Genomic DNA, 26,471 nt, shown 5'->3' on the forward strand with positions numbered 1-26,471 from the left:
AGGCCAACCACTCCTTTTACCTCTAGAGAGAGGTGTGATGTACTAGGGAGGCTAAATGAGGCATTCATTTTGGGATTTGTCTAATAAAAGATTTTTGTTTAATTGAGTGGATTTGTTGCAAGGATTTTGCTTTTCTTTTTTTCTTCCAGTGGAGTGTGGTGGTGGAGGTATGAGGAAGAGAAAATAAAATTTTATTAATTGAAAAAACTAAATTAAAAAGATATCCAAAGAACTAATATTTTAAAAACAAAAAAGAACCTTGGAGAGTTTTAAGTTGCTCCTCCTCCTAGTTTTCCCATCTGTAAAATGGTATTCAGAGGCAGCATGGTGGCAGAATGTTTAGAGATATAGCTTTATAATCAACATGGTACAATGGAAAGAAACTAGCTCTGGAGTCCAAGAATGCAGATTCAAATCTTATCACTGTCACTCACTCTATGCCCTTGGATTAGTTACTTAATCTCACTGGGCCCCTATTTCCTCCACTACAACAAGAGGACTACACAAGTTTAGCTTTTGCTGTTTCATCCATCTCCAAACTCTTAGGCATCATGAAGACCCGGACTCAAGCTCTTCCCTTTGATATTCCATTTGAGTTCTTGAAAAACTACCAAATCTCTCAGTTCTCCCAGTTATCTCTCTAAGGTAGATTCCTATTTTTTTTCCATGAACCCTTTGTTAGTCCAGTGAAGTCTGTGGATGCCTTCTCAAAATAATGTCTTTAAATGCATAAAACAAAATACATAGAATGACAAAAGAAGTTAGTTATATTGAAATATAGTCATCAATATTAAAAAAAAAACCAAGTCTATACCTCAGTTCAAGAACCTCTGGCATAAGATCTACATTGGAGTAGAGAGTTACCATTGCAGAAGTTCTCCACACAAATGAAATCATGAGTCCATGACTCCTTCAATTCTCAACATGGTCCAAAATGGTCATTGTACTCAGTATTCTCCCTACTTTACAGTATCAAATGAGATTATATATGTGAAAACATTTGTTAAAGCATGAGATTTTCCAGAGATATATAGTATTGCTATATTTTTTAGGGTTTTTTTTAAGGGGTAGATTAAATTTAATAATTAATGATTAATTAAATAATACTAATTAATCAATTCACTTCAGTTCTATTTGATGTGCATTTAGTAAGTTCCTACGGTATGTGACATATATCCTAGACACCAAGTCAGAAATAATAACAATTTTTGTGCTTAGAGGCAAGTGAATAGCCCTGGAAGGATTCTCTAAAGGTCCCTTTCCTTTAAAAAGAAATATATCTAAAAGATAACTCTACCCATGATTGACTAGCTTTAATTGTCTCCAAGCAAGGGAGTCTCTAATCTGGTTTTGGGTATTATTTCATTATGTGTACTATAAAAGGCATTTTCATTGTTGTGATAATTTAATTTTAAAATGGTAAATGCCTGCCATAGGTACAAGTGAATTGCATGGCTACAAAATCATGAAACTTTCTAAGGCACTAAAACCAAATCTCTTTCAATTTTTTTGAACTGTTAAAGATGTATAAAAAGCCATAGGTTTGTTTGTCTTATGAATTAGATACAAACAATTTGTCCTGTTAGGCATTATATATCACTACCTCCATGGAGCAGGTCGGTAGCATGATGGATAGAGAACTGGGCCTGGGGTCAAGAGGACTTGGATTAAATCTGGCCTCATGCACATCCTAGTTGTATGATCTGCGGTGAGTCATTTATCATCTTTTTGTTTCAGTTTCCTCATCTGTAAAATGGGGATAAAATAATACCTACCACCAGGGTAGATGTGAGGATTAAGTGAGAACATAATTCTAAAGGTCTCAACACAGCTTGATATACGATTGGTATTGTTACTGTCAAGACCTCTTTGTTGCTTCCTGTTTCCCTTCACTAGAGATTTTTAAGCAAAGGCGGGATACTATTTGTTGGGGGTACTATTCTACATGGGGATTCTCATTCAGGCATAGTTGGATCATATGGCATCCAAGTCCCTTTCACTCCTAACGCAATGATTAAAAGTATATGATTGTGGGCAAAACGTTGCATCTCAATTTTCTCTTTTATAAAATACTATTTATGATATCTCTCTTATAGAGCTACTATGAAAAACAAAACCCCTAAATACAAATAGGAGATAGGGAATGGACTGGTGATTTAATTTATTTGGGGAATTTCTAGCTAAAGTACCTCCCTCTACCAAAGTAGATTAGCACTTTTTGTGCAACTTGTAATCAATTCTAACCTAGAGAGGCTGACTCACCTGGTTTCTTTTTATAAAGGCAGTATTTATTAAAATTGAGAGTGAGCCCAGATTCTTCTTTCTGAAGCTGGCTTGCTGCCCATTGCCCCACATGGCCACTCAGATTTAAATGGGAATTATTAAATAATATTGTTATTAATTTCTGTCAATTCTATAATCACTCTTTAGTTCCTCCTTCTTAATCATTTTTCAAAAAAAAAAAATCAACACTGTTCTGCACTCCTCCCCCCCTACCAACCCCAGAGCATTAAGTGATAATGGAGGGGCAAATAAATTAAATCTGTTCATCTATAAAGGAACTGTTCTCATGGAAACAGTTTTCACAAGGTCAATAGGGGGAAAGAAATGCAAGCACTATGATTTATTATGTGAATTACTGCCCTATTTTGTACACATAAAGTTGCAGTGAGGCTGAGAAATGGCCTTAAAGTTAAAAAAAATGTTCTGAATGTGTGCTTTTCCTTTCAAAAGTTTCTTCCATTAATACATAGCTTTTCCAATTAATGTTTTTGGTAATAAAAAGTCATACTGTATATACAAATCTTTGGATGTATTATTTCAGATAATTTTTATAAATTGTGTAAATATTAAGGAAAAATCACTTAGAAATATTTTATACACAAGAATGCACACAAGTATATCTATATTGTAAATATTTATATGTGAAAATACAAAGTGTCCTAAATGTTTTAGCACTATTTTATGCTTTAAACACTAAAAGTTTTGGAATAGTATATGTGTGTGTGTGTATGAATTAGGAATGATAGAATGGAAAACAGCACTTGGAAACATCACAAATAAGTGTGTGTCTGTGTATATATATATGTGTCTGTGTTTATATATATATATATATATATATATATATATATATATACCTATGTGTATGTTCTTACATATATTCATACAGAGAGTTGGTAACTACTACTGTTGTTGTCCAGTCAATTATAACTCTTTGTGATCTCATCCGGGGTTTTCTTGGCAAAGGTACTGAAGTGCTTTGCCATTTTGTTCTCCATCTCACTTTACATTTGGGAAAAACTGAGGCAAACAGAGTTAAATGATTTGCTCAGTATCACACAGCTTAGAACTCAAAAAAAAATTAATTTTCCTGACTCCAGGACCTGCTTTATTCACTATGCTACCTAGATGTCTATACATATTTTGTGTCTGCCTGTCTGTCTATGTATGTATCTATCTATATGTATATAAATGTATTTGCACATAATTCCTTATATGAAAGACATTTCTAAATGTTATATTCCAATGAGTATATTTCTAAATGACAAATGTAAATATACATATACATGTGCATACGTACATATAGACATACATGTATATATTATATCTGCATATATATACACACACTTTTGTTTATATGTGCACACACACACACACACACACACACACGCACGCAAGTTTCTTATTCAATAAGAAAGCCCCAGCTTATCAAAGGGCCCAACTTGAAACCGTCACTTGTTATTTTGGCTCTTGTTTCTTGATATGTCTCCTTATCAATTTTTGCTGTTCTGCAGAATATATTGCAGATTTCCAAAGCTAAATACATGGAGCTCAGTTAGCCTCAATACAGTTTTGGTAATTATAGCTCATTTTGAGTAAATCCATTGGAAAACTTGGCCTTGGTCCCCATGACTTTAGCATTATATAGCTCCATTTGCTATCTTCTTTAGCAACACCACTGATTAAACTTTACTTGATTAACCACTTTTCCTATTAATGTATATACTCATTCCATGGCTTAAAAAAGCAGATGACAATAAAGAGAATAAAGGAGGGAAAGGTCTGGTTAAAGATATAACAAGAAACTGAAGCTATAAATTCTGATACCAATTCTGCCTCTCTCTCTGTTGTCTCCCAAATATATTATTATTGCTATTTTTTAGTTCCACCCATTGACTCCAATATAATACTAATTCTATTAATGATGTTAATGATATGATAATTGGCACTTACTTTAATCTTTTCCAAATACTTTTTGAATATTATCTCATTTGAACTTTAAAATTATTCTGGTCAGTAAGGTTATCTTCTATAATTTTTATATCTCCAATTTTTTTTTTCCATTTTAGATGAGGAATCTGAGGCAGAAAGAGATCAAGTGACTTGCCCAGAGTCACACAGTAAGTGTCTAGGAGAGATTTAAATGAAGGTTTTCTTGACTCGAAGTCTAGCATTCTAAGTACTAGGTTGTATCTTCAGTACCTGGTACACAATCAATTCTTATTTCATTGAACTGAATAAAAGGAAGGAATAATCATAGATACAGGCCCAGCAGCATTCTAAATGGTAGAAGAGAATATACTGGAATTTGAGTGATGAAGTACGTAGAGTATGTAAGCTCCTTGAGGGTAGGGAACCTCTTGCATGATGCTGGGGACATTTTAGGCATTTAATAAATGACTATTCAATGACTGCACTAAGGAATGTCTAGTCTTCAAGAAAAGAGGATTCAAGGTAGGAATGGAGGACAATGGCAATATACAAGTATTAAAAGGGCTTTGTGTAGAAGAGGAATTAGACATATTTTCCTTGATCCTTGGGCATTTAACTAGGAGGAATGGGTAAAAATCATGGTGAAATAGATTTAGGATTGATATAAAAACCTATCAGATAGATCTATGCAAAAGTAGAATGAAGCTAGGTCTTCATCAGTGGAAGTTTTCAAGAGAAAATTGGATGATTACTTTTCAGGGATACTATAAAGGGGAATATCTATTCCAATATGTGTTATACTAGATAACATTTATGGCTCTTCCCAACCCAGATATTCTGTGATTCTGAGTGTTTGCTTTGCCACTTATTGGTGGTAGGTCAATTAAATGCTATAATTCTTAATTTCCTTATTTATAAAATTATTATAAAATATATGAGCTATTCATCTCATGGGATTGTTGTGAGAAAAAACCTTGTAGCTGTAAAGCATAGCTTCTTTTCCCTCTTCTCTCTCCTCTTTTTTCTTCTCCTTCTCTTCCTCTTCTTTTTTATTTTATTAATGGCACAACTTATCCAGCTTTTCAAGATTGTCAAGAATAGGGATAAGGATATCAGGCCATGATGATAATGTCTCATATCCTAATAAAATGCTGCAAGGGTGTTTCCTTCCTTTAACTGCTGCCTGCTTCAGCCTTAGAGCATCTTGGAGGAAATACAGCTTGACCTACTTTTAGCTGTTCTGTAATACCTCATTTATCAGGCTAAGGTGAATTAGGTTTGAACATAAAAGTTTTTAAGTTTCTTCCCAAAGAGATAAGCATTGTATGCCAGATGAAAGAAGATAAGTGGAATGTGTTTGGGACTGAGTAAAGAGGGATGGAAATATATATTAAGCATTTATACTATGAAGGACTCATAAATAGAACTGGTCACTGTATTTAAAATAAGCCTAAAAGAAGCCTTGTCATATTAACCTTAGCACTTTACCATTTGGCCATGTAGATAAAATGGTATAGACCTTTGATTGATATTTTCATACAAATGCAGCTGGGACTTATATGTCTTGGATGACCATGCCATCAGTAACATCTGAAAGTACAAATGACAGTTGATATTGATCAACTGAGTCAGAAGAATAACTATATTTCTCATTTTCCATTTCTAGCTGATGAAAATAAAAGGACAAATTTGACAAAAATTCAGTGAACTTTCTTTTACTCAATGGATCCCAACACTGGACACGTTAGCTCCAGTGAAGAAGAGGGAATTGGATAAAAGAATATCTGTCCATGTAACCAGGTTGGGAAGAACAAACAGAAGTTATCAAAATGACTCATGGGATATCAAGGGTGATCTATTAACCCACTAATATTTCCTAAGTGCCTACTAGACTCCAGAAATTGAAATAGTCCTTTTCTTTAGGAAACACACATTCTGAAACAACAGATACATACATTCGGATAGATAGATACATAGGTAGATACACAGATACATAGATATATAGATACATAGATAGATGACAGATATAGATATATGTACATCAACCTATCTATATCTAGAAAGAGAGAGAAAGCTACAGAGAGAGAGAGAGAGAGAGAGAGAGAGAGAGAGAGAAAGCTACAGAGAGTGAGAGGAGAGAGAGAGAGAGAGAGAGAGAGAGAGAGAGAGAGAGAGAGAGTAGATACAAGCAGACTTCCATCAAATAACAAGTGAATTTGAGAATTGTTAGGAAGTTTAGCTGCTATCTTATCCACTTATCCAACCACTATACAAACTTTGATAGGGAAGGTCCTAGCAATTAGCAGAGGCCAAGAAAGGCTCATGTAGGTGTCATTTAAGCTATCCTAAAATAAATAAGAAATTCGAACAGGTTAGGCATGAGTCCCAAACAGGGAATACAAAGAGCTATTCCTGTAGCACTTTAAATGAGGTGTCCACTTTACTCATTTTACAGATGAGGAAACTGAGGCTTACAGAGGGGAGATGACTTGCCCAAGTGATTATCACAAAGACCATAAAGAGCATAGCAGAGATGAAATTTGGTTTTCTAGTTTCAAATGCAATTCTCTTTCTACTATATCAAGTTAAAAAGAAATAAGGAAAGGGGATTATAGGAGAAAGCAAAGGTTCCTTAATAACCAATAAGGCCACTAGAATCCATGAGAATGCTCATCATGAGTGGATTTTTGGAAAACAGTGAAGTTCCTATTTTAAAGACCATGCGGCCAGAAAATTACTACCTCCATCTGGTATCCTCACATTGTGGTTGGAAACTCACATTGATGAGGGGAGACAAGACAGTAAAGATGAATAGTAGCTCTCATCCATTTGTTTTGCCTCTCCTGTGGCTTCCACCTCTGGGCTTAGTGTAAACATCCAGTCCATAAGGTCACTCAGAGAGAAGAGCCTGTCTTTGTAGTCTCCCTTGATAGAATGTAAGCTCCTTGAAGGAGTTGTTATTTTAGTTATGCCCAACTTTTCATGAGCCCTTTTAGCGTTTTCTTGTCAGAGATAACAAATGGTTTGCTATTTCCCTTCTCCAGTTCATTTTCCAGATAGGAAAACTGAGGCAAATGGGGTTAAGTGATTTGCCCAGGGTCACAGCTAGTAAGTGTCTGAGATGGATTGGAATCCAGTTTTTCTTGACTCCCGTACCAGTGCTCTATCTACTTATACTATCTAGGAGGGAAGAGGCTGTTTATTTTTATCTTTGTATTCTCTGTGCTTAGCACAGTGTCTAGCACATACTAGGTGATTAACGAATGCTTTTTTTTAATTCATTAATTGAGTTTTAGAATGTTTGATGAATCTTTCAGTTAAATAGAAATAATAACAGCACCTTCCTCCCAATATGGAATGAAATAATATGTAAAGTCTTTGTAAACTATTACATGCTATATAAATACTAGCTATTATTATTATAATTCTATACATCTGGATTTATTTAGCAGATTATTTGTTGAGCTTGTAGATTTTACAATTCTCTGTTTTCCTTTCAATTACTAGAGTATCATCCAGTTTTCTCATGTCTTGCATAGGCATATCCCATGGTTCTCTTCTGGTTTCTTGGTGATTTCATTGGATTTCACATATTCAATTACCATCTTTATCTGAAATACTTCCAAATCTATCTATTCATTCCTAATATTTCTCTGGAACTTCGGTGCCATACTACAAAATGCCTACATATACCATAAAAACTTCAAACTTAAAATATCCCCCCAAAGAACTCATTATCTTTCCCCGCCCCCCCAATTTTTCTTTTTTGTCTCCTTTTTCTATCAAAAGCCTTTTCAATTATCTAGGTTCACAGCAGTATCCTAGATATTTCCTTCTCCTACATCACTCATACCCAATCACTTCTTAAGTCTTGCTGATTAGATTTTTCCCCAAAATTCCTTGCATCTATCTCCTTATCTCAACTTCCATGCCTACCAACTTGTGTTTGGCCCTCACAACTTCTCACATGCTATCATTCTACTCTACTCCATTTTATCACACATGCAATTTCCAAATTCATATTATTAAAACACAAGGTGGAGCATGTAAAGAAGCTTCAATGGCTTCTTATGGCCACTAGAATAAAAATAATAATAATCTATATTTTAAGAGCTTGAAAGTACCATACAAATATTATTTATTTTTTATCCTCATAACAGCTCTGGGAAATATGTATCATTGCTCACTCTAATAGTAAACTGAAGTTTTAAGTAAAGCATCAAGGTTTATACAGGAAATTTCTTATGCTGGATTTGAATTCAAGTTTTTCTGACTCCAGGATTCAATCTATTATGTCACTTACCTGCCTCTGACACTTAAGACTGTTTACAATATTGCCCCAAATTAATTTTCTAGACTTATTTCAAGTCATTTGTTCTCATCATTTCAGCAAAAATGGCTTAATATTCTCTATGCATTAGTGCATTAACTATTCTAATGTCTGGGATGCCTCTTCACTGCTGTCTCATACAATCCCTAGAACCATTCAAGGCACAAATATCTCCTAAAAGAAGTTTTTCTCACCCTGTTGTTGTTAGCAGTTTCTTATTTTCCAGTTGTTTCAGTTATGTCCAAGTCTTTGTGACTCCATGTGGGTTTTTTCTTAACAAATTTACCACTTCCTTCTCCAACTCATTTTACAGATGAGGAAACTGAGACAAACAGGGCTAAGTGATTTCTCTAGGGTTACACAGCTAGTAAGTGTCTGATACCAGATTTTAATTCAACAAGATGAGTCTTCCTGACTCTAGGCTTGTATATTCTATTCACTGTACCATGTAGCAACCCATTAGAATTTTATAACACAGTTATTTTGTATGGATTTTGCAAATAGTTTGTATTTTCCTATCTTTCTATAGGTCTCCCACCCTCCAGTCCCTTTGAGAACAGTAAGTGGGGAAGAAGTCAACACTAGAAAAACTATAGTCTCTATTATATCTCTCTAGATAGTTTTATATCTCTCTATTAGTCTCTCTAGAAGGTGAAATTCAGAAGCACCAAAAGGACTGACAAAGCTCCAAAAGTCTCAAAAGATTCCACAAAACTGAAGAGATTCAAAGAACTGATGCGTTCTCTTGCCTCTAGCTCTTAACTTCACTCTGCCCTTCATATTGGTTCAGGGCATTGATTTCTTCCAATAAGGAGCGATTCCCATAGGCTTTGGGACTTGGGTTACATAACTCAGTTCCTAGCACATTGCATAGTAAATAATAGATTTTCACTTGATGCTTGCCAAATTGGATTGACTTCAGGATTTGGAATTTTTCATTTCTCACTTAGAGAGTAAATAATAGAGGAGGATAGAAGCACAATTTTTTGTTATGAGCTCTGGTAATATACTTCATGGGAAAGGAGGTTAAAGCTAATTTTATGTACCTAAATTGCAGGTTTAAATTACTTATTGTTTAATTTGTAATCTCTGACACCCATCACAGATCATTTATCAAGCATTGTCAGTAACCATAAAACAAGACTCATATCTTCCTCTTAGTCTTTATTGGCTGAATTTTTTTCTCCTATAGAAATCAAAGAAAAAGAAACTGATCCAGGATCACACATACCTTTGAAGAATATCTAATCAATATGCTCACTTGTCCTAACATCTTGCTTATCTGAACATTTAATGATAACGCCTAAAAAGCAAAGTGAAGTTGTTCAAGTATATATATATATATATATATATATATATATATACACTTTAAATATATATGCACTCAAGAAAGGAGTATATATATGCATATATATATATATATATAATATTATCATATTACCCATGTGCCAGGGTGAATAGAGGATTTGCTTTAAAGACAGAAATGACAGAATTCCTTTGCTTCTTTTGTATCCCAGCACTTAGGACAGTGTCAGGCTCATAGAAAGCACTTAATAAATTGACTGATAGATAGATACTCTCTGTGGGAATAAAGGCAACTCTCTTATCCTATTGCCTCAGTTGAACCTCTATGAGGCTCCATTGTCTAGGAATTGGAGAACTTCATTAGTGAAGAGTCTTTTGACATTTTGAGTTCCTTACTGGCTAAAATCTCAATTCTATACTACAAGAAGACTAAAACAACAAAGAATGCATTCCACCATAAAGAGTATTGGATTTAGAGTCAAAAAACTGGTTCAAATCCTGATTAAATTTGCTACCTGTGTGACCTTAAGCAAGAACTAATATCAAGAACCTCTTCCAAATCTAAATTTAGGCCCATGATATAGCAATTATAGAAACAGCACTTTAAAATATGCAAAGCATTTACAGATGTTGTCTTGTTTTATCCTCACAACAACCTTAGGAGGTAAATGCTATTATAATTTCTATTTTAGTGATGAAGAAGCTGAGGCAGATAGAGGTCAAATGACTTACCCAGCATCACACAGATCGTTAAGTCTGAAGTAGGATCTTCCTGACTTCAGATCTAGCACTCTTATCTACTCTTATCTATTATTCATGTATTATTCTGTAATGTATTATTGTAAAACATAAAATAATGGCCTTAATTCAAAATAACAAATTTTAGATTTTTAGCAAATAAGATGTGATAATAATAAACCATGCTGGGTAATACCAAGTATGACCAAAATTTCAAAAGTTTTCCACCAAAAGTTGGATCAGAATTTTTTACTCTGACTTCTACAGTTGGCAGAAATAATGCCAAATGAAACAAAACCTATTTCATTTTCTGTGCTCTTAGCAGAGGATTGTTAAAAGAAAAACAAATCTCATTCATCACTTTGGTCTTTTACCAAAAGTTTCATAGTAAACATAATATATATCTTTACCTTTTAAAATTAAGATAATTGAATCTTAAATGTTGTTTCGACATTAGAAGCACTTATTCTAATCCCTTCCTTTTACAAAAGAGAAAACTGAACAAGTGACTTATCATCCAAGTACCCATGGCTAGTTGGTAGCAAAACTAGAACTAAAATCCAAGTCTTCCATAGATCTTTTTCTTATTGAATAAAAAAACTTTAAAATTCTTTCAAGAATGTGTTATGCTAGGACTTTGAGAATAAAAGAAAGCATTTTCAGAGCAAGAAAGTAATATTTTATGGCAAAGATTTTGAGGTTTTGGATCAGACTCCAGAGAACAAAATTGACTTTATTAAGACAGCAAAAGGGGAAAATGTCTGTTTTTAATTTTAAATGTATCTTGTCATCTGTTTTCCTACTTTGGAAATCTTATACAAATTTCACCATGTCAATATTTGAGAAGATCTTATAGAAAATGTTACCATTGTACAATGTGAATCCAAATGAAATTGTTTCTTTACTTTTAAAATAAAAATAAAATTTATTTAATTTTAAAAATAAAATAAGATCATCTGAATATTTGAAACTCATTAAAAGTCATGACAATTATTATTTTTGGAAAAATGAATTTCAAAAAACTTCTTTTAAAGAAACTTGATAAGCTTACCTCAGTAGCATGTGAAGTTTTTTAGACGAATGACAATACCCTTATTCTGATAATGGGCTCATTTCCTCTAGTATTATATATACACACTTATAATCCAGGTAATTCAGGGGCTTCTAAGAGTTTGATTAGGTTAGGATGGAAGAAGGAAGCTACAGTCCACCAGTTATGTAACCTTGCAAAATGTTATATAAAAAAATTAAAATACTTGAGCATGCTTGTTCATAAGTTAACACTCTAAAACATAAATCCTTAGAGTTCAAGCATGAAATAAAAGGAGCTCATTAGTTTACTAATGCTTTGTACAGAAATTATTTTCCTAAAGAAATGTCTAACTCCTTTTTTAGGTTTTTGGTGCTTCTTGCCCCCAAAAATATTGTTAGCCAGTTCCAAAAGCTAATTACAGGTCATGTAAAAATACCCTAGTCATATCTATTTCAAGTTGACCATATCTAGCTTCATTTTTTTTCATAGATAGTTCACAGATGTTGCTGGTATTGTCAGTGCAACTAGCTCTTAACAGTTGTGGGCCATTATGTTTTAATCCAATCTAACTGACATTGGAGTTATATTGCCTTGAAAGCCATTTCCAAGGCCTTAATGGATCCTTACAACATCATTGTGCAGCAACAGCAACGGCAATACATTAGCTCCATTTCTCATTTTTTGGTGAAAACCAAGGGACCAGAGAGGAGAGTGGTTTGGTGTAACCATGAGTATTGTTCAGATATAGACTTCCATTGTCTTCATCTTTCCAGAGGGGCAAGTTTAAAGAATGGGGTTTAGATCACAGGATAAATATAGATTATCTAGTTTAACTCTACATATCTGCATATGTATATGCATGAATATGTGTGTATGGATATTTATACACACATTTATGAGCACACATACATAATACATATATGATGATTTTGTTTGACTGTATATAATATATAGAGGAAATGGGGATAAGATACTGGTTTCCTCATTGATAATCCATTAGTCTGGGTATTAAAATAGCTAGTGTGGGACAGAGGAGTAAGCCCTGATCTTATAGTACTAAAGACTTGACTCTTGAGTCCTGTATAGGGGACTAAGTATATAACCTTACATAGGTTTTCCCCATTAAAATGTGAACTCCTTGAGGGAAGAGATCTCTTTCTATCTTCAGCACTTAACATAAAGTCTGGCACATAGTAGGTGTATAAATAATGCTTGTTGACTACTTAGTGAGTCACAAGTTTTCAGAACCTCAAACTCTTAACTCATTAGATGGGGAAAACATTACTTTTACCACCCTACCTCACAGAGTTATTATAAGCAGCCTGAGTAAATTTTAAATGATTAATTACATAAATGTGAGTCATAAAGTTCCCTTACAAAGTTGGTGTGAAGAAAGTGCTATATAATATAATATAATATGAACTTTATCATCATCACCATTATCATTTATTAAGGACCATCCTCTCTTTAGCTATAAATTTATAGTAAAGAAGTCTATATCTCTCTCTATATGTGGCAAGAGTGATTCTTGAAAAGTTGCCAATGAAGTAAAACATTATCAATGATGTTTGAGTAATGCTCTGCTTAAGTTAAATTATAATTTCTTTTTTAGGAAGATGTTTCTAATTTTTTTAAAAAATGAAAGTCAATGGGAAATAGAGTTCAATATTTGGATCTGTACCTAAACAGGCAACTTTTCGGGAATGCAACTATTTTTTTTCTGACTGACCTGTCAACACAAGGACTCTGTAATTGGCAGTGCCACAACCTAAGGGTACCACAGAATTCCATAATTGAGTCTCCAGGTACTATATACTGAATCCATTTCTTACTTTATTAATTCCATAAGATTGACATTTCTCATATGGAACTATTCCCTGGAGGAAGGAAATAGTATTACTTAGACCAGATGGTGACCCTGGAAGCCTCTCTCAACTGACCTTCCAAAGGGAAGGTAATTAAAAACAGGGCTAGATTGACAGTAGGAGTGAAGTCAGGAGTCACCAGAATCACTGGTGCTATCTTTTGACAAGAAAGACCTAAGAGATGGTGTTTGAGGTAGGGAACTGAAGGATGTTAGAGCTAAAAAAAAAAAAAAAAAGGCCCTTATGGTCATTGGGTCCAACCTCCTGATTTTGCAAATGAGGAAATTGAGACCCAGAGAGGAGGGAATGTGACTTGCTCATAGATGCACAGCTAATTAGTAATCATTTCTTTTGAAGTTTGCCAAAGACTCATTATGAGACCTGAAATAAGTCACTTCTCTATTTTCTCATTTGAAAGAAAAAGCCCTCACATCATACTGTGGAAGTTATGATTTATTTTCCTTATGATGAGGCAACTAAGTCACTGCTCTCCAGTTGTTTCTAGGCCTTCCTCAACACTATTTAAAGAGCTTGCCTTATTTCTCTTTGTCTTCTCTAGAACTCTGTACAAATTTCTTTCCCATCAGACTTTTGATTTCATACATGTAGGAAGCTCCCACTAACAAAACTTCCTCTATTAATGAAAATTCTCACTCTTTTGTAACTCATAGAAAAATTCAGTGAGTTTTTTCCTCAGGAATTATAATATAGAACATTATAGTATGGGCTGGAGGGTCAGAGAAGTTAAATTAAAAACAGTAAACGTTTATTAAGTGTATATTCTGTGGAAGCAGAAATTATGTGGAAGACACTTCGGATGCAAAAAGAAAGAGACTGAGCTTAACATTTGAAAGATATGGCCTATAGCATAAATTTTCACTTTAACAATGCTGAAGAAGCCTATCATGCTGATGTACATATGGAAACAGCAGAAATTTCACACAAGTGTGGAGGCTTATCATTTAGGCTGCATTGAAAAGGTATAAGGTGCTATCCAGTATGACCAGGTGAAACCTAGGTTAACCTAAACTTAAACGCATGCTTCAATGATATAATACATACCCATATTCATAACCATGTATATGTAATAATATATAATTACATACACACATATGCCTAGATATTGTAGGTGTATATATGTGTGCATGCTTGTATATGTTTGTGTTGTATACATATATACATACACTTTCTTTTTTATTTAAATATTGACTAGCTAGCTGAGGAAAAGTACAGTATGATGATGAGTTCTGGTGTAGGAATCAATACCTATTCCTAACTCAATGAATCTTTCCCTTACCTTGGGTATTGATACATAATTTGGGGTTGTGGAGAGGGCTTGTCGTTGAGCAAGGAGATGTAAATTTGATTCCCAATGGTTCTGTGTCCTGGCCAAGTCTAAGTTAGCCTCAGTTTCCCCATATGTAAAAAGAGAATGATTATAACAGCATTTTCTTCTCAGAATTGTTGGGAGCATCAAATGAAAAATTATATATTTTCTTTGCAAACATTAAAACACTGTATACATGTTAGCTTTCTGTTCAGTTTCTGTTGGGAAGTTCCTGATATATCATTAAGCTCATTATCTATATAAGGTTATTTTGAATGCAAAAAAGAGACTTTGATGACCTTTGCTATACTTCCAAAAACAGAGATTCTATGATTTGATAAATTGCTATCGGATAATGAGATGCTAAAAAAATTAATGTATTCTTTAGAATGCTTTCAGCAAGGGAGCAAAGCAGGCAGGGGGTTAAGAGTAGCTGAAAGCAAAACCAAGCAGGCTAAATAGCTGTACAACTTCCAGAATATTAGCTGATGTCTTTGGTATAACTGCTTGCTAGCACTAACTGGGTTGAACATCTTGGCAAGAAAGTTTAATTCTTCAGCTAATGATATTTGGCTGCTATGGTTTTAGCTGAACTAGTGAATTTAAAGTCTGTACTATAATGAACAAATGCCTAGAAGGTTGCTAGGCAGGTACATAATCTGTTTTTACATGTACTTTGTGTACAATTCTCCACACACTTCTATGTTCTTTCTCTCTCTAAAAAAAAAAAAAAAAAGATAAGCAAATAAATGAATCCAACCATAAAAAATAAACCAAAAATCCCCAAAGGGTGACACCATCATTACAACCTATATTAAAGAGGCAACCTAGAGAAAACAGCTCACAATAAAAACCCTATGATCATAAATTTATGAGACAAACACAAAGGTTAATTCTGAGGATTCAATGGATGCTATTAGTGTCTAGTTAAGGTCCAGTCTTTTACCTCCCATCAACTAGCTCAAACTCAGGCCAGGATTAGGATACCACAAATTAAACCATCCATTTCATGTTCAACCATGTTGGTAGGACATGATCTGGAATTGTTTGTAATATATTCAGGGAAGTCAATCTTTACTAATGATTAGTCCTGCAAGGAAGCCATATTAGCTCTTTGCCATCACTCTTTTATGTGCAACCTGAACTAAAGCCAAAAGAGTTCAGTAAAATAAGATCTATACTGGGATTTAAAGGAACTAGATTTGATTTCCAGCTGTGACACTGATTACGTTTATGATCTGACAAGTCACTAGGAGCTTCTGTTTCCTGATCTGCAAAATGAGGGAGGGGATAGGGTGCAATGGCATCTTAAGTCTTTCTCAAGTGTGTATCTTTTCCACATCTTACCTTTACTCATGCCATTTGCTCCAAGCCCCTCCCCACCCCCTGCCTAAATTCTACCCTGAGCATACCTTATGCCTCTTCTGTGCAGTTTGAATGATAATCTCTGTGAAATTCATCAGGTGATTTCTGTTTCCATATATGTATCATGATAGAGATCTTCAGCATTGCTAAAATAAAAAATGTTACCCTACAAAATTGTATTTTTCAAAGTTATGTTCATTTTCTTTCTTTCTGTACCCAAAGTGCCTTGAACATAGTAGACATTTAATAAATGTTTACTGTTTTTAATTTAATCTCTGACTCAACTAATCCATGGTATTAAAGCTCAATTTCATTTTTGTTATTCAGTTTGTGTACAATTTTTCATGACCCTATTTAGAGTTTTCTGGAGTGATTTACCATTTCCTTCTCTAGCTCAGATGATGAAACTGAGGCAGAGTTAAGTGACTTGCCTAGAGTTATACAGCTAATAAGTATCTGAGGCCAGATTTGAACTCAGGAAGATGACTCTTCCTGACTTCCGACCTTGCACTCCATCCACTGTGAAACTTAACTGACCAGTAAATCTATAAATATTAACTCTTTAGTAGTTACAACCCTAAAGGCATATGAGGTATATACTGTTAGTATCCCCATTTTACAGATGAGGAAATTAGAGCTGAGAGAAGTTGTGGCTTACCCAATGTCATCTAGCTGGCAAGTAACATGTCCTGATTTGAATTCTGAACTTCCAAGCTTCAAGTCCAATAAACTATCCTAATTAGGCAAATCACTTAGCCAGTCAATTCTGTTAGATTATATAGTTTTTAATAGAATGAATGTCATTTTATATGGCTTTGTATCCCTTCTCACTTCACCTGCCAGTGCTTTTCTCATAGAGAACACTTAAGAACTATTTGTTACACCCAGGAATGAATAAAAGGAAATGTGTAAGCACAAAGTAGATATTGCTGTTTTTATTTTCAACAAAATGATAAATTGAACTTCAGAAAAATAAAAGGGAAATGAAAAATGTTCCAATCTGGAATGCTATCTACATTCAGAATGATATAATTTCTTTTATCTTGATCACACAATTTATCATTTAAAACAACATATTATGTATGGATGTTTATAACTGTGTCTGTACTTAACCTCCCCATTACTATAGTGCCCATTATTTTAGTGTTATATACCTAAAAGTCTGTAGACTGTAATATGAGTTAAGGGACAGGACTTTACTACTAGAGTACTTATACTAGGTTGAGATACATAGAAATAACACTCAACTGGCACTAGATAAGTATTAAATAATTATTTACAGTCTGATGACCAATTTGACTTTCTTTCATAATTTTATTATTTATTTATATTTTCATATCCCAGAAACTTCCTGGAAGCCTACATAAGCAGCCATTCACTCTTTGTGGGCTAGAGGTTGTAATTTATGTAGCCATCCCAACAAGTCCAAAACCCTCCTGTGGTTTAAATATTTGTTTTTGCAGCTTTATGTAGTAGTAGTGAAGGTCTACTTCATATCTATGTGGATGTCAAACTTCAGGGAAGTATAAGACCAAGCCAGTGGTTGTATAATTCTCTATTTATGAGGGCTGTTATCATGATTTGGAAAAATTTATTAAAAGCTACAGAAGGATTCATGCTAGAAGTGAAAATCGAATCCTGTATAATGTTATATAGCACTTAACAATAAATAGATCAAAGTGTACTTAACACAATGAAATACTTTCCTCAATATTTTATGGCTAATTTTTTCCCTTTTTTTAAATGAAAATTTTCACTATTAGATCAATTTCAGTTATTAAATATCTTATCATCACAAGCTCATAGATTTAAAGTTGAAAAGGTAGCTAAGAATCACCTAATCTAACACCATTACTTTATAGTTGAGGTAACTGAGGGCTAGAGATTTGCCCCTAGAATCCAAAAGTAGTAAGGCAGAGTTGAGACTTAACAGCTCCCCCACTGTATACCAGTCTGTTTGCACAATCTTCCTTGTGGTACAATATATGAAACAGTTTGAATAAAATGGATGAATAGTACATTTATTGATGCAAACATTCAAGCTATTGTCTAATAATAATCTCTAAAAATAATTGTTCTAATACAGACATTTATGGAATGCGTTTGTATTTTTTTAATTGCTTAGAATAACTCAGCAGGTTAGCCAGCACAAGTTTGATATCCTCATTACACAGATAGGAAAATTAAGATGAAGTGCCTTACATAAGATGTGATTCAAAGGCAGTTTTCAAGGCTTCGAGAAGCCAGTTTTCCACTACAAAATCTTACCTTCAACTTCTTGCTACCTCTCTTGAATCTTACCATGGCACAAAAAAAGCTATAGCAGGTGTAGGTAAAGATTAATAGAAGATACCCAAGTCCTTTTTAATCATATTCATGAGGGGAAAGGTATAGGTACGACTGTAACATAAGAAGCCCATAAGAACCTGATTGCCCAAAAGAAAGACAAGAGAAAGGAAGATTTGGGGTTAAAAAACTAACATGTGAAAACCACTTTAAAAGTCTTTGATGTCTTTCTCTTGTCCTCTTACCAAGGTTCTTAAACTATTTTGTGTCACGGCAATCTGATGACACCTGTGGATTCCTTAGAATCAAGATTTCAAATGCATTTGATAAAATATGTAAGATTACATAGAAAACCAATATATTGAAATGCAATTATCAAACTATTAAAGAATAAATTTATGAGCTCCCAGATTAAAGATCCCTGGGGAAGCAACTTTTTCATTTTATGTATTTCCCAGTTCGGTGTCATGGAGAATATGAGAAGGAAATCGACGGTCCCATGATTCTGGCTCTGTGAACCTGCAAATTCAATGTACAAGACTGACCCAAGCCCCTCTGCCCAAAGGCCCGGAAAGGCTAGTGCAGGGAAGGGGACACGCAGTCTCCTGAATAGCAGGCTGCTAAAGCCTGGATCTCCCTCACTTGCCGGACTTACCACAAGCGTGCAGCAGAGGAACTTGTTCATTGTGGTCTCTAGGGAAACCCCGGGAGCTGGGAAGGCAGACAGAGGAGGGAGGGAGCGCTAGCTCGCTAGCGTCTCCTAGACTGGGCTGACATCTCCCCAACATTACCCAGGCACTTATATACAGAGCCTCCTACAACAGGAAGTATTGCCTCGGCTTTGATCTCTCACTCCCTGCCCGTGACCAAACTTTGAGCCTTTCTTTTTTTAGGAACCTGGGAGGGAGGGGTAAGGGGGGAAGGGAAAGGAAAGTTTGGGGGAAGGGGGAAGTGGTTAACTCTTTCAATGCCAAAGCTCAGAGAGTGACCTAGAAGGGTGTGGAAAGAAAGTCTGCACAGGGGCGGGGGCCAGTGGGGAGAAGGGGGGGGGGGGAGAAAAAGAAATAAAGCCACTGCCTGGGCTGTACACATGGGGCGGCAGCTGTCTGGGGACAAGCTGAGCCGTCCCAGTCCTTTTCCGGAGCAAGTCTGGCAGCTGGACTTAAAGGCGGGCGCGCCCAGAGTGTTTTCCTATTGCATGCGCTTCACAGAGATCCCACCCACCCCGCGATTCGCTTTGGGTTCCTCCAATCCCCTCCAGATTTAATTTCTACCTCTGAGGCCCGGGAATTCAACAAAGACGCGGAGCGCTGATGGAGCGCTGAACTGCTGCTGACTTGGGTTAGTCGTAAAGTCCTAGATGGGAACTGTGGAGGGAAAGTAGCAAGGTTCTCTCCCCAGCCCGTTTTTACTCCCCATCACCTTTTTCAGCTTACTGCATGATACAGTTCGTAGACTCGGAGCTAGAAGGGATTCAAAAGATGATCTAGTCCAACACTTCTACTTTTACAGATAAGGAAAGTGAGGTTCCAGGCGTCAGCCAGGTATAGTGAAAAGTATATATAATTATAACCTTGGTGTAATGAATTAAACTGATGAAAAGTGGACAAACTGATAACTTTGTTATCCCGTATATTTTATTTTATGCATTCAACAACATTGTGAAAAGAACTCAATAGGATTCACCTGACTTCAGAAAAGGTTCAGGTTAAAAAGCCCCCATCTAATCGAACCTTCTCATTTTACAAATGAGGAAACTGGGCCCAGAGAAAAGTTAACTGTTTGTCCTAGGTCACACAGAATCTGACCTAGAACCAGGGACTCATATTCCTATCCTCCCCATAATGTTTGCTATTTCTATTACTTGACCAAGATGTTTTGACCTCTTTGGAATCAAGCTTCCTCATTTGCAAAATGTTGAGATTGGAGTAGCTGGTCTCTGAAGTTATTCATCTCTCCCATTTTACAGATAAGGAAACTAAGGTTGATTTGGCAAGGGTCACATTGCTGATAAGTATGTGAAGCAAGTTTTAACTGAGGTTGTTCTGAAACTTCCACTATATCAATATTGCCTCTCAAAGTCAGATTTCAAAAAAGTCCATGGGACTAATTTTTATCATCTAAGTTATATAGTTTGTTTTCTCTCTGCTGCTGACACAGCACCCAAACAAAGGTGTAAAAGAAGTCTCAAAAGACTGGTTTCCATTGTTCTTCCCAAGCAGTGTAGATCTGTACATTCTATATCTTCTGACTGGGTGAGGTTGTTTGATAGAGCTAACAGGAAAACGGGAAGCCTGTGCATTTGGGAAGCAATATTCCTAAGTATAAGAGTTCAATTATATTAAATAAAATAGATACTGGCCACTAGAGAAAAGAAAAGCATCCTTAAAGCCTGCTGCACACATGAAGTGTCTGAAAAGCTTTGTACTTAATATTTGCTTCTGGTAACTTTATATAAGAAATCTGGAAAAGAGAAAACAGACCATAATAGAGGGGATGAGTCTGAGGAATAAAAATAATTCCTTGTTTGTATGTATTAATCTTGTCACTTATTATGGTTGTTTCAAATTTATTTTGTCCTGAAGCTGAGATCTGTATCTTTATTCCAGTTGGTGCTTTTTAATAACAATTATACTGCCAAGTCAACATTCCTGGGATATTTTAAGTAGCTATTCACCTGGATGCTTTGAGAGGGGAAAAAATAGCTTATACATGTAAGCAACCAAGAATTCTGATCAATCTCCTTTTTCTATACTAAAATTCCTGGAATATGGGCATTGAGAATGCCTGGATAGTCAGGCCAAAAATTTCATAGTATTTCAGAGTGTTAATGATCCACAGACATCATTTAGTTCAAATTCATTTTACAAAAGGGAGAAATGGGGCCCTATGAAGTAGAGGGACTTCTCCAGCCTCAGGTGACTAAGACTGGATAGAATTCAGTCTTTCTGATGCTAAAGCTGATGCATTTCTCAATATACCACAATGCCTGCAATTCTAATCTTTTGCTTGGGGGGGGGGGGTTTCAGCTGGGAAGAACCTTAGAGACCTTTCATTTTAGAGATGACAACACAAAGGTCCAGAGAAATTAATAGCAAGTGACAGAGTTACGATTCAAATGTGTCCTATGACTTAAAATCTTGTGCTACCCCACTGCATGGAGATACAGCATGCAGGAGATGACTCATTAAGTTTATAATCCATTAAAACATCTAAGTGTTATTCACATGAACCATTGTATAGCCATGTCTCCCCTATCCTTTCATTGGGATTAAAGGATCATAGATTTAGAAGCAGAACTGACTTTGGAGGCCATTTAGTCTAACCCTTAATTTTACAGATGAGTAAACCAAAACTTAGAGCAATTAAGTGACTTACCCAGGAGACATCTGTTTGCTCAGATGGTATGTGGCCATCCCAGGATTCAGTGACAAACCCAGACTCTAATGCAATATCCACTGCTTCGACACTCATCTTTTCTGCCTTTTTTTCTGTCCTTGTATGGTAGACTTTTTAAAAATTCAAAGGCAATCAGAATGTAGTCCAATGCTTGGCACAGAAAAAATCTTTTATGATTCATTGAAAACATTCAGAGATCAGGGAATTATTTTATATTGAGAAAAGTTATCTTCCCATCTGGTACCTCATTGTACTAAGGTGACCTTGAAACAAAGGTATTAAACTTGGGGCCCACAATACCCAAAAGTCTTGCAAAACTCAGTATAGGCAGGAAGCAGACTATAGTATAATTGGAAATGTTTAAGAAAATACATAAAAATACAATACAACATAAATAATGTTAATTTATGGTTTTTCTAAGTCAATATATTGTCCACAGGGATATATTGTCCATATGGGTTTGACACCATTATCTTAAAGGATATCCCAGTTCTGGTGTCACAAGGGATAAGTTGGTGGTGTTCATTATTTTTTAAAATTTACTTTTGTTTTAAAAAAAAAGAATACTTTTTTTTAATGTCAAAAGTTCAATTCTCCTATATGTGATAGTTTTATGATGTCAAAACTTAATAGAAATGGGGCAACTAGATGGAATCATGGATAGAGCACTAGCTCTGGAGTTGGGAGGACCTGGGCTCAGATCCAGCTTCAGACATTTAAGAAGTCCTAAATATGTGATACTGGGCAAGTCACAACTCCAATTGTCTCACCAAAACAAAACTTGATACAAATGTGGCTCTGGTACTGGACTTGGAGTCAACAGTTCTGAATTCAAATCTGGTCTGGTATATTTACAAAGAAAAATAAAATAAATTATTCTGAGGACTTATTTTTAGCTGAAAAAGGAAGATAAACATATTTTTATTGCCTAACTTAGAGAGTTCTTGAGAAGAAAATACTTCATAAACCCTGAAATCATTTAGGTCATTTAATTATGCTTCATTATTAAACACAAGAAGAAGAAGATTTTGCCTAGGAATTAATTGTTGATTGTCAGACCACCAATAGCGAAATGGTTAAAGGACATGAATAAACTTGTCAAAAGAAGAATTTCAAACTATTAGCATAATGAGTTGTGAAATGCTACACATCACTAAGTATAAGAGAAATTCAACTCAAAACTACTCTGAAATTTCATTTCAAAATCAGAAATTTGGCAAAGATAACAAACAGGAATAGTCAGTGTTGGAGGTTAGGTTAAATTATAAGCAGACATATTATTGAATTATTGTGTACAAGCATGGATTGATACAATTATTCTGGAAGCAATTTGGAATGATTTAAATCAAATTGATTAAAATATTCATAAGCCTTTGACCCAGAGGTCCCACTGCTAGGAATAGACAATATGCTATTGGATACTATATTCTGTAAGATGTTTTTAACAAAAAGAAAGCCTCCATTGCTGTATAGTCATTTTGGACTCTTTATGACCACATTTAGAGTTTTCTTAGTAAAGATAATCGAGTGATTTGCCATTTACTTCAGCTCATTTACAGATGGGGAAACTGAGGAAAGCAAGGCTAACTGATTTGCCCAGCATCACATAGTAAGTGTCTAAGACCAGATTTAACTGGAAGATTAGTCTTCCTGACTCCAGTCCTGAGGTTCTATTCATTGCATCACCTAGTAGCCCTGAAAAGCTCCATACATACCAAAATATTTGTAGCAATACTTTTTGTGGTTGTAAAATATTGGAAACAAAGTAGATGTCTATCTATCATTTGGGGAAAGGCTATACAAATTGTGATACAATATGCAATTGGATACTACATGCTCGAAGAAGCAATGAGCATGGGGGGAAAATCTCCATAACCTGATGCAAAATGAAATAAGAAAAGTTAGGAAAACAATATATGCAATACTACAATAAAAAAACAAACAAACAAAAAACCCCAAATCCAAAGCCCACTAACCACAAAACAATTAAATCTGAATTTTGCAAATTATAAAAAGCAAACCTGCCACAGAAAAAAGATATATGACACTCTTTGCAGAGAGGCTGGGTCCAATGATTGTGGGTTACTATATGTATATTTAATGTTTTTTAATTTAGTATTTTATTTTTTCCCAGTTACAATAAGTTTCAATATTTGCAGAGTGGGGGGAAGCTAGGTGGTGCAGTGCATAGAGCACCAGTCCTGAAATCAGTAGGACATGAGTTCAAATGTGATCTCAAACACTTAACATTTCCTAGTTGTGTGACCCTGGGCAAGTCAATTAATCTCAGTTGCCTCAGAAAAAAATATTTGCTGAGCAGCAGAGTCCTGTTCAGTGGTAGCAAAGAAACCCCTGTAATCTCCTTCTGACTAGTTGTTTAATCCCCTTACTATCCGTGGGCTGAGAGCTCTGGAAGCTGCAGCTGCTCTTGCTGTTGATTCAATGGCTACCAGGGCCTGCTTCTGGTTTGCTGGGGCTGTGCTTATGTGGCCTGTGTAGTACTGTGCTCCACTCTCACCAGGTGCAACAAATCTTTCTTGTTGACTTTCTAAATCATCTTTGAAGTCTGTGGGCTTAAAGGTCTCAAAACACCATCAAAGCTGCTGATTCGTTGGCTCTCAAGACTGGTTCCTGGTTTTCTGGAGCAAGGACTATACTGGAGGACTAGACTGTACTCCACTCTCTCCTGGATGCAACAGACCTTTACTGCTAACCTTCTCATTTGTTCTTGGCTGGAAAATTGTTTCACTATGTCTTTTGGAAATGGTTCTAAAACTCTAAAATTTGTTTAGAGTTATAATTTAAAGGTATTTGGAGGAGTTTGGGGTAGCCATGTTTGCTCCATCGCTTCAATTTTGGATATTTTTAAAGTATTAATCAATTTTATTCAATTTTTTCTCTTTTCCTTTTTTTCTTTTTAAATAAATTCTTTGCTTTAAGGGATGGCTCTCTGGGAGGAAATGAGGAAAGGGTAAAGATGGTTAATCTAGCTAATATAAAAACAAACTTTACCAATAAGATATATCTTTAAAATAGTCAATTGTCTACAATGTAATTAAGGCTGACTAACATAAGAAACATAAAGAACTGTGGACTTTATACAAGGGTCACACATGAGATCCAGAGTGAGATTATGGCTTGAACAAGAATTGTTGCAATTTGGTTTTGCACAATCATTTGAATTAATGTACTTTTGAATTGCTGCTTATTACAGCATGGCATCTAATGCTCTAGTTCTCTCCCATTCTAGACTCTAGGGCTTGTCTTCATAATTCAAACAACTTCTAAATTGAAAAAATAGAGCCTCTCTTTTTGGGAATTCTGATGTGTTTGGTGTTTCAGTAATGAATGCTGTAGAAACTATATGGCACAAGAATGTGTTCAATTGAAGGAGATACTTACTAGATACTTACTTCAGATACTTACTAGATATGTGACCCTTAGCAAGTCACATTACCTTTGAGCTCTAGTTGTCTCATCAGTAAAATGGGGAATAATTATTATTATCCTCATCCACAAAATGGGGATAATAATAGTCCCTAGTCATGAGGTTATAATGAAGATCAAATTAGTTATGTAACCAGTGGTAGGAGGAAGAAGAGGAGGAGGAGGAAGAGGAGGAAGAGGAGGAGGAGGAAGAAGAGGAAGAGGAAGAGAAGGAGGAGGAGGAGGAGGAAGAGGAGGAAGAAGAGGAGGAGGATATATAGTAAAATGGTTAACCCCCTTTCAAACCTAGTATTAATCTAATCTTGTGGGTAGGTCATTTATATATGTTGTGGCTTTTTCATTTAGAAATTAGTTTTATGTGTTCAACTCCAGTTAAGAATAATTCCAGGGGAAACAAAAGAATATTCATATCTTTTTAAAACCATGGTAATTTTGGGGATTGGGGGCATACCACAGAGTAGATTGACTCATGGATGAATAGTTAGATGATAATATAAATAGATAGAGGAAGCTAGGTGGTGCAGTACAGAGAGTACCAGGCCTGAAATCAGACATTTACTGGCTATGTGATCCTGGGCAAGTCAATTAATTCTGTTTGCTTCAGTTTCTTCATCTATAAAAGGAGTTAGAGAAGGAAATAGCAAACCACTTTAATATCTTTGCCAAGAAAACCCGAAATGGGGTCATAAAGAATTGGACATAAGTGAAATGACAATTAGAAACTAAATGAACTAATTGAACATAACAATATAACTGAAACTAACAACATAGATAAAGGGATAGAAATAGATAGAATCTTGGAGTGTTATTAAGCATTAATTATGTGTCGGTCACTATGCTAACTTCTGGGGATACAAATACAAGCAAATAAAACCTCAACAAGATCTCACTCTGATGCAGAAGACACATGTCACATAAAGATAAGCTAGAATGGGAGAAGAAAGGGAGATCAGAATACATTTGGGGGAGGGAGCAAGGCCACTCATGAGGAGGTAAATTCCAAAGACTGAGTTCAACCTAGAGAGAAGGTGAATATGGTTAATACCTTTCATGAAATGTTGTCCAGGCTAGGGACTTACCAGTCAGGAAACTGGACCTCAGGGCAGGTTAGAAAAGATGCCTTCTAAAACATAACCCCCATTAGTATGGTACATTAAAGTCACC

At 35.3% G+C, this 26,471-nt stretch overlaps 1 protein-coding gene across 1 annotated transcript in view; it reads right to left on the reverse strand.

The window, feature by feature from the left end:
* TNFRSF11B (TNF receptor superfamily member 11b) overlaps positions 1–19,335 on the reverse strand; it is a 45,829-nt gene extending 26,494 nt beyond the window's left edge. The window contains exon 1 of the mRNA XM_012541791.2: positions 19,117–19,335. Coding sequence (XP_012397245.1) covers positions 19,117–19,146 — 30 coding nt within the window. The 5' untranslated portion in view covers positions 19,147–19,335. The remainder of the gene's footprint in view (positions 1–19,116) is intronic.
* Between the last annotated feature and the right edge of the window lie 7,136 nt (positions 19,336–26,471).

This window comes from Sarcophilus harrisii, chromosome 1, assembly GCF_902635505.1.
Source record: "Sarcophilus harrisii chromosome 1, mSarHar1.11, whole genome shotgun sequence".
Taxonomy (NCBI): Eukaryota; Metazoa; Chordata; class Mammalia; order Dasyuromorphia; family Dasyuridae; genus Sarcophilus; species Sarcophilus harrisii.